Source organism: Nematolebias whitei, chromosome 16 (genome assembly GCF_014905685.2).
Source record: "Nematolebias whitei isolate Nwh7 chromosome 16, NemWhi1, whole genome shotgun sequence".
NCBI lineage: Eukaryota > Metazoa > Chordata > Actinopteri > Cyprinodontiformes > Rivulidae > Nematolebias > Nematolebias whitei.
The window spans coordinates 41,305,478-41,324,810 of NC_056513.1; the positions used below are offsets into that span (position 1 = coordinate 41,305,478).

Consider the following 19,333-nt stretch of genomic DNA (forward strand, 5'->3'; position numbering starts at 1 on the left):
TTATCACAGTTTTTATGCCTTTTTGTTGCACAGACTTCACCTTCATGCCTCGAAAACCTCTGAGAAAATTAGTTTTTGTGTAAGCAACAAAACACTGAACATTTTGGATCCTGTGCATCCAAAATGAATTATGAACTTAATAAAATTAGAAGGAAACTGATTGTATGTCACTTTCTGTATTCAGCTTCAAAACGTCCACACTGATGAAGTTGTGTTTACACGTGAACACATCACAGAACCATTATATTCATAGTCTGAGTTATTAAAAAGAAAAGCTCCAACGGATGATTGACTCAAAGAGGAACCAAACGGGATATAAAATCTTATTAACTGCTGATTGTATGAAGGCTCAGCTTGATCATTTTGGTGGAGAAACGGTTTTGTTGCAGAGACTGCCTCACTTCAGAAAATTACAAAAGTTTTGACCTCAAATAAACAAGAAGTTTTAATTGACCATAAGAGCCAGACTAGTTAAAATGTTCACACTGTAACCCTGCGTGGTGTCAGCTGCACAGCCGAGTCTTTGAACCGCAGATGAACCAGATTCTCTGTCTTCATATTCGAGAATTCATTCTTCTTCTTTTGTTATCCACGTAAGGGAGTGTTTATCATAAGCTGGTATTGTCAAGATTTGATAGTATAGCTTCATGTTCTTTAATATTTTTTAGAAATAGTAAATACTGAATTGTTTTAGACCAAATGGCATTAGAATTCTCCTTTTAGTTAATCTGCAGGAGAACAATTTTAACATGACCAATAATTTGCTTGAATCACTCTTATGCAGCACACTTTAGGGCTGTAAGTTGTCCTGGTTTGTTTTATAAGTATATCGGTAAAATATTCTTCTGTATCTGTTGAGCTGAGGCCAGAACATCTAAAGAAAACCCGTCTTAAAAGTCCTTTCATGCTTGATTAAATGTTCAACATGTTGGTTTTTTTTGTTTCCACTGAGCCTAAATGACTCATTTACAAGTGAGACCTGTTTCAGACAGACAAAAGTAGATAAGGAAAAGAGAAACACGAGGGGAGGGGAGGTAAAAAAATAAAAAAAATCGCATCTCGCACTGTCCTGGCCAGGGCACAGTGTGAAAGTTGGAAAAAAAGACCTAGCACATAAACAGCAACGTAATAATGACATCATAATACATTTATGTATTATGTGTGAGTTGAGTCCCATAGTCCTAATAAGAGATGGCACAGTGTCTATCAGCCGCCTCAGCTCTGATACAGGTCCACAGATGTCCTCAGGAAAGGTAGGGGAGTGGGGGAGCGGAGCTTCTTGTTCACTTAACATCCAGGAGAATTTGAGTTGGCCTATTCAAGGCCAAGTGGGGAAGCCAGATTCAGATAAAAACATTTGTTTTGGGACAGGCCGACTCTGCTTGATTTTTTTTCCTGCTGCCTTCATAGTTTTGCTGGTACGTCTCAATGACGACTCCAAACAGCCAAATTTTGTGGTCACTCTGCCGGACCAAGCTTGTTGCCTTCTCCGAGGTCGATTCCTTCACGCCAGTGAGTTCCAGGGGCTGCAAGTAGCTTGCGATTCTCAGAAATTGCGTCCAACTTACGGGTTAGCTCTAGAGCTGTCATTTCTAAACCAAACCTGAAACCCGACCCGGATTAGGGCCGGGCAGTTATAGTGTGATTAATGGCCAGAACGGTCTCGGGCTTTTAATTAGGTCAGGATCAGCCGTGATCCAATTATATGATAACATGGCCTGCCATACAATCACCAGCCACACACGGTCATTTCACCGTGAGCTGACTGGTCTTGAAAGAGGTAAAAAGTTCATTTAAGCTTCAGATGGGACTGTACTGCCAGGCAGCAATCCATCGCCCAAATGGACATTCATTCTGCTGCTGCACTCAGCGGACACGTGCGGTCGACGACCCAAACCGGTGAGATCACAAAGCAGACGCGTGTCTCAGTATTTCTGAAGAATGCAGGCAGAGACGGGGTGTAAATACTCTTTGACGGCTATGAAAGTACAAACCTCTCAGCTCCGAATCTTATACCGCTTTTATTCAGCAGCGCGTTCCCGACTGTTAACTAATTAAAAATGTTTTGTTTTTTTTTGGGGGGGGGGGGGGGGGGGTGTCCAGGTTCGGACCGGTAATTACTGTTAATTCGTCGGGTCGAGTGGGGTTCGGAAATTATGACTGCGGGCTGGGGCCGGGTCAGATCAGATTTTTTGTGCCCGAATGCAACTCCAGTTAGCTCACAAAGTGTCTGAGCCTGGGCACTCGAAGTGTGGCACATTCCTTCACACAAAACAAGCAGCCTCACAGTTGCCAGAACCGCTGCCTACGTCTTCTGAATTTGTCAATACGTCAGATACCTGCCAACTCCAAAAAGCAGAAAACCTGTTATCATAAATCCAGTTATATATAATAATTAATAAATAATTAATTAAGTAAGTATTTTTGAATTGAATTTAATTGAATATGTTTCTACATCCTCAATGGACAATAAGAACAGAAACATCATCTTTCATTGCCCCCCCAGGAATCCATAGTGTGTCCAGCTGCGAGTGTCCCTTCAGGGCATGAGGGCTCTCCTTCGCCCTGTCTTCTTGTTGAGAAAGTTTTATCACTTGCGTTGAGAGACCAGCTGACCAGATCCATAATTTACAATTCAGAAGATATGTAGAGAGAGGCTCAGAAAAAGATTTACAGAACAAGAGAGAGAGCAGGAGGAGCGGGAGGAAAAGGGTCCGTCTTCGTCAAGAGCAAGCAGGAAGTGCAGGAAGTTATAGATCAAGTGTTGGTATGACTAGGGTCCTGTTGGTCTTATTGTATTATTGTTCTGAAATGTAAATGCATAAACTTTAAATGGCTCATTTATGATGTTTCATTCCAAAGGAATTTTTAAACCTGATCCATGAACTAACTAGTCCTGTATAGAAAGTAGATTCATACCATACCACTTTATTTATAAAGCACTTAAAACAGCAACAAGGCCAACCAAAGTGTTGTACAGACAAAACAACAGGTAACACACAAAGCAAAATACAAAATGAGGTAAATCAGAATATAGACATAAAAACGATGCAGATAATGACGACAAACCAGTGTGGAGCATACAGGATCAAAACACATATTCATGAATTCATATGAATTCAATTCAGTTTATTTATAAAGCGCCAAATCACAACAAAGTTGTCTCAGGGCACTTTACAGGAACATTCACATAAAAGCCAATTAGTAAAGTTCCTCATATGTTGAGGGAGTATCAGAGAAACTGAGACGTTTATTTTCTAAACATAACGTCCCAGTGGCTTTTAAACCCCAAAATACATTAAAGACTGGTTCATCCCAAAGATCCAGTCCCCCGGCACAAACGGAGTAATGTTGTGTATGCTGTTCAGTGTCAGGAGGGTGATCAGTCTTACATCGGGGAAACTAAACAGCCACTGGCCAAAAGGATGGCCCAGCACAGAAGATCAACATCATCAGGCCAGGACTCTGCGGTCTACACTCATCTCCAGACCAGCGGTCACTCTTTCAGGGATGAAGATGTTCACATCCTGGACAGAGAGGAACGATGGTTTGAGAGAGGAGTAAAGGAGGCCATCTTTGTGAAAAGAAATCATCCATCATTAAACAGGGGTGGAGGCCTCCGGGTTCAACTGTCCCCCTCTTACAATGCTGTGATTGCTAGTATCACTCAGCCCTCTGTGAGTAGTAAACAGCCATCAGTGTGCTAATGATCCATTGTTAGGCTGATGGTCCTTCTTGAGCATGTGATCAGCTGGTTTTGGTTGTCAGCAGCAAAACTGGTTGATCCACTCTGAGAAGGTGCTATTTAAGAGACAGAGCTGAATACAGCACCTCAGACTGAGGAAGTCTCTCGGATGAGAGACGAAACGTTTCTACTTTTTTTTTTTTTTTTTTTTTTCTTGTTTTTTGAATGTCCAGAGGACCAGATTGAACTTTTTTGGATTTTTCTACCTGGATTATTGAGCATGCATCAGGACACAGTGACAACAGTGGAAAGGAAAAACTCAATTTTTAAAGGAAGAAACCTCCAGCAGAACCAGACAAGCGGCCATCTGCTTTGACCGGCTGGTTGAGAGGACAGGAAGGAGAGACAGACGAACATGGAATGGTAGGTCCAGGTATAAGTCCAGGTGAACCTGAAAGTAATGTTAAGGATAGATCTGTAATATAAGATGGAGCCAGGTTGTTGAGAGCTTTTTTAGGTTAGAAGTAAGATTTTGAATTCTATTCTGGATTTTTCAGGGAGCCAATGGAGAGAAGCTAAAACTGGAGAGCTATGATCTCTCCCACTAACTCCAGTTAAGACTCTGGCAGCAGCATTTTGGATCAACTGAAGACGTCTTAAAGAAGTATTTGGACATCCAGATAATAAACCATTGCAATAGTCCATTCTAGACGTGACAAATGCATGGACCAGTTTTTCTGCATCTTTTTTTAACACAATATAAAAACTGCAGGAGAATCCAAAGAAATCTCAGAGAATGATTACATGCAAAAATTAGACATTTGACACATGGATGCCAGTCTTTTAAATAAAGAGCTGTTAACATTGTAGTTACACAGCGGTGGATTTATCACATCAGAGCTCATTGCTGCAACATTTAACACTAATAATGCAGCTGCATGTTTCTTATGGTGCAGCCATAAAGCCATCATCTCCAAGAGGCTCAGCTTTGAGCCTTACTGTGCTCAGAAGGGTGAGTGACATGACGAGTGGGCAGGACGCTGACAACCTCCCCCCACACACACTTTGACTCTCTGATTGGTGTGTGTCTGTGGGCTGTCCTGGGTCCAGCTCGGGTTAGCAGCTGCAGGTCTGTGGGCTTGCTCTGAGCTGAGGATAAGGAGGACGTGTATTGTTCTCAGACGGAGGCTGTTTGTTCCTGGGGACCAGTTCTGACTTGTTATTTTGCACATGGACTGACTGAACAGCTTCACCTGCCTCCATCTCCTGCCAGCTTCTCCCCTGCTTCAGATCCTTCCTGTTCTTTAAACAGAGCGAAGTCCCAAAATGTCTCTAACTGTAGCTGGTAAGCTTGTTCTGTGGTTCGTGTTCCTGCAGCCGGTCACATCTCATGTTTGACACCTTGTACCAACAAAAGTTCAGAATGGATCTACTGAAACCACGCTCAAAGCTCAGCTTTGTCATGATCACAACTAAGAGCATATTTTGCTTTTAAAGCATTCTTTGATTTCTTCTTGGTGTTTGTGAAGAAAGGCTTTATTTATTCTCCTACGAGAGACCTTGAAAAGATAACCTGACTGTCTGTGATGTTCATCGTATGGGAACAAGCAGATATCTTCAGCTTTCAGACACTTTCTGTTTCTAACCTTTACAGTTTATATAACTTTGGTTGTGCTCTGTTTAACAACATCCACGATGTTCATTCCCGTTTTTCTCTGCTTTATAATGAGATGTCAGAGTATAGAGTGAGTTTGATTTAAGTAGAAGGTGTAAAGCAGTTGTATTTCCTAGGGATGCACGATATTGGATTTTGGGCTGATATCCAATATGCCAATAAGTTAAAACTTATTTGGGCGATAATCTATACCAGTACCGATAATTTTTCCCCTTAGACCTACTTACAGAGACTACATAGCTTTCTCTGCTGTGGAGTTAAAATACTACAGTATTCTGCATGGTCTTTGTCAGCGTGACCTGCTGCCAAATGCAGAAGCCAAAAAAAGGGACTGAAAATGATGTAACACTTCAACTTGGATTATGTTTAATGTCAAATTGATTCATGACATTTACTCTCTCTAACACAATGACAACGCTCGAACAGTGCAAATTAATAAATTGTCACAAATATAAACTCAACCCGTTCACAAGCGACAAATGAAAAGCGCACAAGTAGTAGTGCATTAATAGATATACTTGACAGTCTCTTAAATTAAAATTTAACTTAAAACAGAAGACTTTTATATCAGTGAGTTATTTTGATGGAATGGTCAATGTCCAATATTTAACTTTATTGCTAATATTGGCCGAACGATACCATGCCGATAATATCGTGCATCCCTAGAATTTCCCGATCACCTTGAATTTAGACTTTAGACTCCTCGTTTCTGTTTGAAACTTTTTAACTATTCTCCATCTGTGTGTTCACAGCTCTGACCAGAGGAGCCATGACAGAGTTTGAGGAGAAGCTCCGTCAGCAGCACGAGGACTCCATGCACCGGGAGCTGGAGGCGCTGCTGGCTACAGCCGACAAAGCTGAAGCAGGGGTGGGTTCAGCTGTAGCTCCAAAGGTCCCAAATCAGAGGAGAAATGTTGCAGCATGGAGTAAATATGACCTATCGCACTGAACCAAAGATTAGCTTGGATATCATGAAGCTAAATCAGTCTCAAATGGAGTCACACAAGCATACCACAAGTCTGACAAATGCATCAAGTTTTTCTAAGGTACACATTTCAGTTTACACAAGTAAGAATACAAATTGTCAAATACACGTGCACAAATCACCTGCTGTGGAGGAATCCATTAACACGAGCGCACGGATCAACTGTCTGTGAATGTGATTTTGAACGCTCTAGTTTCACAAAGGGAACGGTGCATTCAAGACAGGTGAAAAGTTGGGATATCAGAGTTTTACCAGATTTACTGAGTTATTGGGAAAAGACATATTTCTAACAATACCTCATAACCCCTTTATTAAAACACATATGCTTACAATAATGTTACTGGCAGGATGACTCATGTCCACTTGCAAAAATAAACGATTCATTTAAATGAACAAGAGCAAAGCTGACGGGGCAGCAACTTACATAGTTTCTGGGATCACAAGGGACAAGGAGGTAGACAGGACAGGTCACAAGGTACAGGTAACAAGGAACCAGGAACCAATAACTAATGCCAGGACAACAAGAAACACAAAGACTCGGGTTTATATGCACAAACACTAACAAGACAAAGTGGCAACACCTGGGACACACACAACAGGTGGCAAAGGAGGAAAGTGAACTGTGAGGGGAATAGTTGAGGAGCAGGAATGAGACACACCACAAAACGGCACAATCCTCACACACAGATGCCATCTTTGCTTTGAGGATGCTGATGGAGAAGTACAGAGAGGGTCAGAAAGAACTCCATTGTGTCTTTGTGGATTTAGAAAAAGCATATGACAGGGTGCCGAGGGAGGAGGTGTGGTGTTGCTCGAGGAAATCTGGAGTGGCAGAGAAGCATGTTAGACTGGTACAGGACATGTATGAGGACAGCAGGACATGTATGAGGACAGCAGGACGTGTATGAGGACAGCAGGACAGTGGTGAGATGTGCTGTAGGAGTGAATGATAGCTTCAAGGTGGAGGTGGGAGTGCATCAAGGATCAGCTCTGAGCCTCTTCTTGTTTGCTGTGGTGATGGACCGACTAACAGATGAGGTCAGGCAGGAATCCCCGTGGACGATGATGTTTGCAGATGATGTGATCTGTGGTGAGAACAGGGAAAAGGGTGGAAGAGAGCTTGGAGAGGTGGAGGTATGCACTTAAAAGAAGAGGAATGAAAGTCAGCCTAGTAAGACAGAGTACATGTGTGTGAATGAGTGGGAGGCTGGTGGAACAGCGAGGCTACAAGGAGCAGAGGTCATAAAGGTGCAGGACTTCAAGTACTTGGGGTCCACTGTCCAGGAAAATGGGGAGTGTCGTAAAGAAGTGAAGAAGAGAGTCCAGGCAGGATGGAGTGGATGGAGAAAAGTTTCAGGAGTGATTTGCAACAAAAGGTGTCAGCAAAGGTCAAAGGCAAAGTTTACAAGACAGTGGTGAGACCAGCTATGTTGTATTGTATTGTCTGGAGACAGAGACGTGGACAAAAAGACAGGAGACAGAACTGGAAGTGGCAGAAACGAAGATGTTGAGGTTCGTAGAAGTGACAAGGATGGATAAGACTAGGAATGAGATCTTCAGAGGTACAGCACAGGTTGAAGAACTGGGAGATAAAGTTACAGAGACCAGACTGAGATGTTTGGACATGTCCAGAGGAGGGACAGTGGTTTGGACATGTCCAGCGGAGGGACAGTGGGTATATTGGTAGAAGGATGTTAGAAATGCAGCTGCCAGGAAAAAGACAAAGATAAGATATATGGATGCAGTTAGAGAGGACATGGAGGTAGTTGGAGTGAGGACAGAGGATGCAGAGGATAGAGTGAGATGAAGGAAGATGACTTTCTGTGGAGACACCTGAAGAGGGAAAATCCAAAAGAAGAAGATTAAGAAGTAGTTCAGTTTGAAGTTTCCTTAAAAGTGAATGATAAATGGACTGTATTTATATAACGCCTTTCTATCTTATCAGGATACTCAGAGCGCTTTACACTACAATCTGTGTCCTCATATACCCATTCATACAGCACTCTACTAGATCTGTATAAATACTAATAAGTGCTTTATCACATTCATACACCGATGGAACACAAAAAGTCACACACTCACTTCACACTGCACTTGCCTCTGTGCTTCACTGAAACCATCGGAGACCATTTGAATAAATTTATCTTTCTTTTGTTATGCTGGTCCACATGCACAATGTCGCTCAGTGGAACAAGAGTCATGGCCTCATATATCTGTGTTTGCATGTATCTGGACAAATGTTTGCAAAGTACAACAGCAAACACAGAGTCCATTAGGTCCTCGGTCTGAGCACACGGAGAAGGCTCAATCAGGGCAGTTCAAGGTGAACAGCCCCGAGGTCCTGCACACCAACACACAGCTGTTCACTCTCAGTTAATCTGGGTTTAAAGTCTGCATTCCACTATAAATCTCTTAATGGTATACAAACCAATAAAAACCACAGGGATGGACAGACACATCAACATATGTGTAGTTTATCTAAGATGTGTTCATCATACACCACACTGTTAACATTCCTCACTCTACCATCAGATTTAATAATTTATGTTCAGTTTAAGGACAGTGCACATTAATAAATGTTCCTGTAAATGTGCCAGAATTGGCCAAAACTTCTCATCCGTTCTCTTTGCACAGGTCACAAAGTCACGCTAAAACAAAAGATTATAACCTCAGATATACAAATCAAATATAATTATTCAGTCTCTTAAAGTATTAAAAATACCAGCCATGACAACACCCTCCAGACACATACATAAATTCATAAAAGTGTAATTTATTTTTTAAATGTTGGACGTCAAACACTTAAAAGTAATAAATTGCAAGTATAATTGTCTTTCAGTCCCTAAAACTGAACTCCAGTCCAGTCCTCTGACATGCTGTGGTTTTGACTCTTAAGTGGAGGAGAAGTTATGGCAGGTGTGATCTTATACATAAAACAAACATTTGCACATTTAATAATAATTCTTAGATCATCTGCATACATTTGAATATTATAATTAAACACAAGGAAGAGGGTTCATATATAGCGTAAATAGGAAGGGTCCAAGGACGGATCCTTGTGGAACGCCTGTTGCCAACTTGATAGAAGATGATTTGTGATTTTGTATGCAAACAACTTGAGGTCAGTGCCTATTTAAGTGTAAAACAAATAAAGCAGGACACATGAACTGCATTATTAACAAGGATAATTACTTTCTTAAGGTCAAGAAATACAACTTTAAAAACACTACCTCTAACTAACTGGAGATTAATGTCTGGTAAATGACAGTTGACTTTTTCAGTTGAATAATTGGTTTTAAAATCAAACTGCACTATGTAAAGTAAATTAACTGGCATTCAAGTGAAATACAATTAAATCAAGTGTCACTAAATGTAGAGATTAATTAAACAATGGAAGTACTTCCTGAATTAATGGATTATTTTGTTTTAATGCTGTTTTTTATGTTTCCATTAGAATCATCAATCTTTTAGGACAGACTACACCGAGTATACAAACCTCATCATTTAAGCTTTGGAATACTTTTCCTAACACAGTTATCCTCCAAGATTAGTTTTAATTTTTAAAGGCAATAAATATGAAGAAGCATGAGTCTAAATGTACTAACGTCTTACTCACTTTAATCAAAACTTGTAAAAATATCATATTTGCCACATTTTGTTAAAAGAAGAAAGTTTTTTATTCATATCACTTTTGTTTTCGTCTGAATGTCAGTTAGTTGTGACAGTGTGTTTGGTTGCTTCTGTTTCAGGTCTCCAGAAAAGACTTCAATGGCTTCAAGAACCTCTTTCACAGATTCCTGCAGGTCAAAGGTCCCTCGGTCGAGTGGGCCAGGATCAACCGACCGCCGGAGGAGTTGGTAAGGCCCAGTACCTGCAGTCACTGTTTTCTGGGGTTCGTGTTGTAATCCTCTGTGCTGCCAGACAGATTAAGGGGGTCACAATAAAGGGTCCAGCGTACTCCACCCGAAGCCGAACAGTCGACTCGTGGTCACGTGGTTGAGGAACGTTTGTTTTTGCACACAGCGTTTGTAGTACATGAGACTCAGGTGCAGAGCTCCTGGGAAACTGCTCCCACTGCAGTATACGTCAGTGAGTCCACTCCATCACTGCTTCTGCCGTTCGGCCACAAATCTGTCACAAAGAGAGCGCCACACTTTTCCAGACGGACTCCTCTTTGCACAATGTCTGGGATCAACATCCAGGAGCTTTTGGTCGTTTGACTAATTTAGTGTATTTGAAGAGTCGTACAGATGAATGTCCGAGAGTTTCTCTTCTTCTGATCAGTCACACAATAATTGGTGCAAACGCCTGTGCAAAAAGGTTCAGCTGAGCCTTGAGTTGAGAGGAGGCGGGCGAAGCTGCTCTGAGAACAAGATGATGCAATATTCATCGCACAGCTACATCAGTGAGAGACGATTTAACGGCTTCTGGAGTATGCAGCAACTTCAGACCTGGTTCAGACGTCAGAACAAGTTGAAATGTCTGCATACAACAACAGGCTGCAGATTGCACAACCTACTTTTATTTTATTTTATTCAAAGACGGGGACTGCAGCTTCATGAGCTGGTCTGTTTGTAGTTGAACAGAAGAGTTCGTGTTTTACCTGCATCCATTTTTTTAAATGATCGTCTTCAAGGGTCCACTTCATCTCCATGAACTGGACTTCTTGTAGAGTAAGGTTTAAACGAGGCTTGTAGTTGTGACTGCAGGTTTCTGTCATCAGATTTAATATTAGAGAGGATTTAAATCAAGTCTGCTGTTCTGTCTGTGTCCAGACACAAAACAAATGTTGCCTTACGTGCGGTTTCAGTGAAAACATTTGCTGTATTGAACTGTTATCCCAAGGTCTTGCCTCATTTCTGAGTCTGAATCTGGAGCAGCCATGCAAAGTGCAAAATGCCAGTCTGGCCACTGGAAGCCATTTTGAGTCCAAGGACACTTGTCACATCTGGACACCAGGAGTGAACAACAGTCACATGGAAAGTCTGTGACCTGAGAGCCATCACTGAGCTGATCACACATTTCCACATTCTTGGTTTGTTCCATTATATCCAGTTCACGCTTCCATTAGAGATGAACTCATAGAGAAGTTGTTGGTTGGAGCTGTTCGGTCACTGAACAAACTAAAAGGAAACCTCGTTCTGTTTTAACATTTGATGTAGTTAGTAGTTTGGTTCACTTGCTTTATTCTGAACTAGGCAAAGCAGAAGCTCCACCTAATCATGTATTGATCATTTAGCCTGACTCCTGTATCGTTCCTAACATTTGGGACTGTTGAGCTCGCGTGGGAGAACTGGAATAAAAGTGACACTTCAGAGACGAGTGAATGTAACCAGATCTGGGAGCAGAACATTCAGTGTCACACCAGCTCATGATCTGCATGCTGACTTACTTGGCATATACACTTTTCAACCCCATCTCCCCCCCTCCCCCCCCAATCCTGTATGCCCCAAAATACTCCTGAGAGTGAAGGTTAGCTCTAAGAATAGTCTGACCATCGCAGCATTCACAAGGAGTCAGGCCACAGACGATGGTATTTGTCTTCTGAGAGACTTTGGATGCTTATCTACACATCCCCCACCCACCACCAGCCCCCACCCCCACCTGACGGCCTTAACAGCCTAAATGCAACCACCGGTACCTAACAACCGTACGATGGCTGCGCAGAACAAGGACATTTCTCCTGACAGAGGGAAAAGAATATGAAGCACCGTAACCCGAGGGTACCTGTGCAAAACACGTACACATGGTTAGTCCTGTTTTAAAGGAGTTAATACGCATCTGTTACAAATAAACAGTAAACAAATATAAAACTGGTCGTTAGCCTGAACTCAGTTTGTGCTTTTCACCCTCAGGGTTTTGAAGGTGAAGCCTCTGAATTTCACACGAAAGAACTTGGACAACTTTACTTCAGGTTTAAGGACATTTATTTACTTATTTGTGTAAGAACCAATCACAAAATGAGTTATGTGTGGGCAATCTTTGCCATAAATCATAGCTGTAGCTCTATCCTGGCAGTAGCTACAGTTCACTGATATTTGAGAAAATACGCAACATTCTTATGAAACAGTAAATATATTTGCATACTTTGATCATGTTAAATAAATTAGGCTTAAGCTTAATTATAAAGCACGGCGGTGGTAGCATTGTGATTTCTAGGTGTGTTTTTGTAGGATAGATCGCTTCAAGAACAAAAGAACATTTAACTTGTTAAATCTTTGAGATAATCAGTACCTGCTGAACGTAGAAGGACGTGTGGAAAACCTTTTATGCTTCTTGTTTGGGTCTGGTCGTGTCAGCACAAACGTAATAACCTGAAAATTAAAACTTATTTTTGTTCAGAAGCTTTAGCCCATGAACCATGTTTTCTAACCTTACACCTACTCTGGAGAAGAAGTTCCACATATTGACAATTATATTTCTGAGCATTTCCATAATGAAAACCTTTGTTTCAACAACAGTGAACAGACACGCAGGTAAAACCTGCAGACTTCTGTATTTATTTGAGTTTGTGAACAAGGGTCAGGTTTCATTTTGACCTTGAGGCTCCAGCTGACGCCCTAATTATTGATGGCTGAAGTCACAGCTGCTAAGCCAGCTCAGCGTCATGTGACATTAATGCCTGAGTTCCAACACGTCCACGGAGCTGAAGATAACTCTTGAACAATACCAGACATCTTTCAGTACATCTATCAACAGTAATAAATTCAAGGGGGGCGTTTTAGCTGGCACTTTTTAGCGACACTTCACTGGGTCCAAATGTCTTTCAGGTACAGATCCTACGAGTTTAACAGAAAAATGCAACTAGAGTTCTTGTTGTTGACTTTGTTTGGCCCAGGACTCCCTTGCAAGAGATCTGTGATCTCAGTGGAACTTCCTTCCATCTGTCCGCCTGTTCGTCCTTCCATCCATCCATCATCCATCATCCATCCATCCATTATCTTTACCCGCTGCCGTTTCAAATTATATTCACACGGAGTAATACCTTCGAATAGGGATGCATGATATTGGATTTTTGGCCGATATCCGATATGCCAATAAGTTAAAACTTCTTTGCTGATAACCAATACCAATACCGATATTTTCCCCTAGGCCTACTTACAGAGACTTCATAGTTTTCTCTGCTGGGGAATTAAAATACTAAATTATTCTGCATGGTCTTTGTCAATTTGACCTGCTACCAAATGCAGATGCCAAAAAAGTAAATGAAAATGATGCAACACAACTTGGATTATGTTTAATGTCAAATTTATTCATGACATTTACTCTGTCAAACACAATGACAGCACTCGAACAGTCATACAAAAACAGTGCCTTATACAGTATATATCTATATATAGATGTATATAGATATATAGATATAGATACATAGATAGATATAGATATAAACATCACCTTTTATATTGGTGAGTTATTTTGATGGAATGGCCAATGTCCGATATTTAACTTTATCGCTCATATCGGCCGATACCATGCCGATAATATTGTGCATCCCTACCTTTGAACAGTTCGGTCAGTGATCCCTGTCGGCTGCTACTTTGCTTACTTCAAGTTGAAGCACTGGTCGTTGGCATTCTAGCCATGCAACTATCGTAAATGTCTTTGTGGTGTGTTTTTCAGTGTTGATAAAGATTTGTGGTGTTACCTCGAGAGGTAGCAACAGCAACAAGGCAGGTTCTGAACAATACATGCTGTTGCGCAGCGTCTTCTTTCTTATGGACAAAATAATCCAAACAACGGACGTGCTGCTCCTCTTTGGTACCAAACTTTCAGATGTATCAGCTTCAGTCGAGCCGGATGCCATTGTGTGACCGATGAAAGCGCAGTGTTGACTTCTTCCACTCCCTCACGTCACCAGATCACGTGACCTGTCAGATCGCAGCTTTTGCGATTAGAAAATCTCGTTTTATCATGATGTTATTGCAAATGCGCTTAATTGTTCAGCCCTAATTCCCAGTTAGATTCATGCCTTAATGAATACAACCAAAACTCTTGTCATGAGGACCAGGCTGACAACCCTCAGGTGGGTGTGGAGCAAAACTAATCTGCAAGTAAGATCATCTCAAAGAAACAGAGCAGTTTAAAGCTTTGCAACCCCAAGAAGAACCATTCCAGTTTGGTTTGAGAAAGTGTCTTCAGTAAGGAGCGAAACATCTTCAACAACAGAAGAACTCCAGTTAGTTTTTTTTTGTTTTTTCTTGTTAACTCCTAGAATTGGCCATTTTCTGAATGAGTGAGAAAAAACTTTAAAAAATAGTTAAAGTCACAAGGAAATCTTCTTCATCGTGGTGAAGATGATGAACACCACCCTTGCACTGTGTGTTCGTATATACGGGTGGGAATTCTGTGTGTTGTGTTTGGTGAGTTACATGTTTTAGCCTCTAAATCTAACAACATTTTACTTTAGATCATTATTAACAATTCATTTTTTCACAACAGGTCTACCTTCTTGTGTAAGATTTGCTATAATTTGCTAAGCTGCTGTTCATGCATGTAAACACAACAGTGTCATACCTGACTGGAAGAACTCGTACTCTTACTGTGTGCAGTGAGTTTATCTTACGTTGCTCACATTTCAGGTCTTTACAGTCAAGCTTGTGTCCTCTGTGCTGTTTTATTAGATCCAGCCATATGACAGGATCAAGGCCAGGGGGCTCCCCAACAACATCACCGAGTGCCTCAACAAGCTCGCAGTGGTCAAACTCAATGGAGGTCTGGGAACCAGCATGGGCTGTAAGGGCCCCAAGAGTCTGATCAGTGTCCGCAACGAGAACACCTTCCTGGATTTGACGGTGCAGCAGATCGAGGTAGGAACTGTGCAGAACAAAAACACAGCGGTCCAGCTCAAATGGTGATGTGCTTATCTTCTGGGTTTATGTTTTTTAGCATCTGAACAAAAAGTTCAACACCGACGTGCCGCTCGTCCTCATGAACTCTTTCAACACTGACGAAGACACGAAGAAGATCATGCAGAAATACACACACCACCGGGTGAAAATCCATACGTTCAACCAGAGCAGGTGAAGCGCGTGCACACACACACACACACAGTACCAGCTAGACCAGGGGTGCCCAATATGTCGATCGCGATCTACCAGTCGATTGCAAAGGTACTATGTGTAGATCGCATGGCATTAAAAAATAGACGTCAGCTCATCATCCACCCTCACTATGAAATTTGTCACTTGATTGACAGCCAGTCTGAGACCTAACCTTTTCTGACACATAGGTCACACACAACCGCGCCAAATGCTAGCAAGCTACCGAGTTGCCTAGTTAGCCTCTAATTCATTTCTTCTAAACTCAAGAAAGTGTTTAAAATGAGTGGGGGAGCTGGACCAGTTAAGCAGCAAAAACTCTACTATTTCCATACAGAATGGGAGGAGGACTTTTTTTCATGATGTCATATTTGATGTGCGTTTTCCTCATCTACCAGTCTACCATTGTTATTCCGAAGAAAGGAAATGTGGAGCGGCATTTTCGTACTCTTCATAAAAATTACGACACTGACTTCCTTCTGAAAAGCAAGCTGAGAAAAAAAAAAGGTGAAGGAACAAAAATCCCAGTTATCCGGACAGCATTAATTTTTCTCACAGCTGGATACAAAAGCGAAGGCAGCTATCAAAGCACAAGAAGTCCTTTCAAAATGGAGAGATGATAAAAGAGTCTGAAGCAGCTGACTTGTTGATCCGAGACTTTAAAAACAAACCAGAAATATTATCTTCCATCAAAGCTCTCCAGGTATCAAGAAGTACAGTTACATGGCGCTGTGAAGCCATGTCTGAGGATTTGACCCAGCAACTTTGGAAGGATATCGTGGACTGCAAGTGTTTCTCACTGCAATTGGACGAGTCTAGCCATGAGTGACACAGCCCAGTTGTGCATTTTTATTTGGATGGTGTTTTCCGATATCTGGAGTGGACGATGAGGTTTTGACAGCACAAGCTGACATTCACTTTAGGGCCAGGGCTCTTGGACAGTTCTGGAATTTACTCACAGAGGAAAAGTGACTGCATTATTCGGCTTCACTTATTTATGTGAGTCAACCTTTTCCCACATGAAGATAATTAAATACAAATACCATTCCACAACGACTGATTATCATTTGGAAATGTGCTTGAGGTTGGCTATCAGCAGCTACTGTCCAGACTCTGCATCCCTGGCTGACTCTATTCAGTGCAAGTCATGCAAGAAAGTCATGCATGCAAATCACGCACGCTTTGAAGACCTGAACCAGCACCAGACTCACCTCACCACCAGAAGAGGAGTTCCTCAGCGTGACCTTAGCTGAAGTAAGGTGTACCTTCAGGAGAATTAATCCTCACAAAGCAACTGGCCCAGACATCATCCCCAGGAAGGTAATGAAAGAATGTGCTGATCAGCTCTGCGAGGTGCTGGCCGACATCTTTAACTCCTCCCTTACCCTGGCAACAGTTCCCACCTGCCTGAAGACCGCCGCCATCATCCCAGTTCCTAAAAGCTCTGCAGTGACTGGCCTGAATGGCTACCGGCCAGTAGCACTCATCCCAACACTTGCTAAATGTTTTGAAAGACTGGTCATGACTCAAATCAAAGCTACCATCAACATCAACAAGGACCCTCAGCAGTACGTATACCATGAGAATCGATCAACAGAGGATGCCATCTCCTCTGTGGTCCACACTGCTCTCACCCACCTGGAGCAGAAAGACTCCTAGGTCTGTATGCTCTTTGTGGACTTCAGATCCACCTTCAACATATTGACTCCCCAAACCCTGATGGCAAACTACTCACACTAGGACTAAGCCCCTCCGTATGCAACTGGGTCCTGGACTTCTTAACAAACAGACCTCAGTCTGTGAGGATCCACAACTTCTCCTCATCCACCATAATCCTCAGCACTGGCTCTCCTCAGGGCTGTGTGTTGAGCCCCCTCCTGTTCACTCTGCTCACATATGACTGCATGTCACCTACCCATCCAGGCTGACATATTGTAAAGTTTGCAGATGATACAGGGGTGGTGGGATGCATCCCAAACAAAGATGAGTCCAGCTACAGGCAGGAGGTGGAACATCTGGAGAGCTGGTGCAGGAAGAACAACTTTCACATCAATGTGAAGAAGACAAAGGAGATGGTCGTGGACTTCAGATGGAACAAACACACCTACACCCCTGAACATAGGAGGATCTGCGGTGGAAGTGGTCTCCAGCTACAAGTACTTGGGTGTACACATGAATGACAACCTCAGCTGGAGCAACAACACCACCAGCCTGATCAAGAAAGCTCATCAGAGGCTCTACTTCCTCAGACGGTTGAGACGAGCTGGTCTGGGAAGCTCAGTCCTCACCTCCTTCTACAGGTGTGCAGTGGAGAGCATCCTGTGCTCCAGCATCAACGTGTGGCATGGAGGCTGCACAGCTGCAGAAAGAAAAGCTTTGCAGAGAGTGGTGAAGGCTGCACAGAAGATGTTGGAGTCAGCCTCCCCACCATCACAGACATCTACACCTCCAGATGCAGGAAGAGGGCCACCTGCATCATGAAGGACCCCACTCACCCAGCACACACACTTTTTGCCCCGCTCCCCTCAGGAAGGAGGTTGAGGAGCATTAAGTGTAGAACCACTAGACTGAGGAACAGCTTCTACCCTGAGGCTGTTAGACTCATGAATCTAACCAGAATAATCACTGTGGAAAAAAATCATTGTAATCATCACTTTGATTGTTTATGTGCTGCTGATCTCATGCTGCCGATTTATTTCATGTTACTGTATTCATTTGTACTCATCTACTCACCTAGACTCATGTTTGTGCTGCTGTTCAGCGTATTATTTTTGCACTATAAAGTGTTTAGCGTATTCCTAGTTCATACCTTAGACCTTATTACCATTTCTTTTACAATTTATACTTTTGTTATTGTTGGATGTAACTAGGACCCTGTGTACACTGTTTCGTTCCACCTTATGTACAACATGTAACGTGAATGACAATAAAGAACCTTGAATCCTTGAATTATCAAAGTAAGGTAATGAAAAAACATGTACAGAGTTATATTGCGCAATATAGGTTCATGCAGTTATGCAAGGTACATCAACATATATTATACAAATAAGTAATTCTTATATGTTTTGTATTTTTGTAGAACGTAGATCACTTTGACTTGGTTGCTTTGACTTAAAAGTAGATTGCATGCTGAAAAAGTGTGGGCACCCCTGAGCTAGACCATTTACTTCTATTTTCATAAACAGATCTTTAGCCCCGTCAGTCTACATCAACATAAATACATGGAATAGATCTGGAATGTAAGGAAAAGTTTTTAAAAAAATTATGTATTTGAACAAGTTATTATTTTCCATCATATTTTAAATCTTCGTGCACACTAAGGCATCCAACAGAAACGGTTTTATTCCCCACAAATTGTCAGTTTTAGCAAAATAATTGAGGAATCTGGAAAGAGGGCGGGGTCAGTGGTCACATGACAACATTCATCAAATTAAACCCAAAGTGGTTTTCTGATAATAACTTTTTACATGAGACAGAAAAAAACAAACCAGGAACAGAAATCTGCATTTATCCTGGAGGAGTTAGGAACTGCAAATTTAAAAAAATTAAATTAGATAAACGCGTAAAAACATTATCATTGTACGTGAGATTGTATTTTTTTTAGTGTGATAGTAGCTGAGAGTCATACCCATCACACATCATGTAAAGATCAAAACATTAACTTTTATGTCCATTTATAAAGTCAAAAGATACATTTATTTTAAATTGTTTGTTGACATAATAAATTATAGTAATGGTTTGTCTCTGCTCTTTAGCTGTTTTTAAATCTTGTTTAGAAACAAACGTTTACTCCCTGTCTTTAAACCCAGTGAGAGATGGCTTTAACCTTTGTGCCTTTATTGCCCCCCCCCCCCCCCCCCCCCCCCCGGCCGCCAGAGCAGGCCCGAGGGAGCCACGATGCGTTTTATCCATTAACATTTGTGTGGTTACAGCCAGAGCTCAAGGTGTGA

At 41.9% G+C, this 19,333-nt stretch overlaps 1 protein-coding gene across 2 annotated transcripts in view; it reads left to right on the top strand.

The window, feature by feature from the left end:
* Positions 1-19,333, top strand: part of LOC119422617 (UTP--glucose-1-phosphate uridylyltransferase) — a 31,302-nt gene that overhangs the window by 1,702 nt on the left and 10,267 nt on the right. The window contains exons 1-5 of one of the 2 annotated variants that reach the window (XM_037690002.1): positions 4,807-5,030; positions 6,113-6,228; positions 10,095-10,202; positions 14,967-15,152; positions 15,232-15,365. In XM_037690002.1, coding sequence (XP_037545930.1) covers positions 5,012-5,030; positions 6,113-6,228; positions 10,095-10,202; positions 14,967-15,152; positions 15,232-15,365 — 563 coding nt within the window. In that variant the 5' untranslated portion in view covers positions 4,807-5,011. Of the gene's footprint in view, positions 1-4,806; positions 5,031-6,112; positions 6,229-10,094; positions 10,203-14,966; positions 15,153-15,231; positions 15,366-19,333 lie in introns of those variants that run through there. The other variant, XM_037690003.1, reaches the window with a different exon arrangement.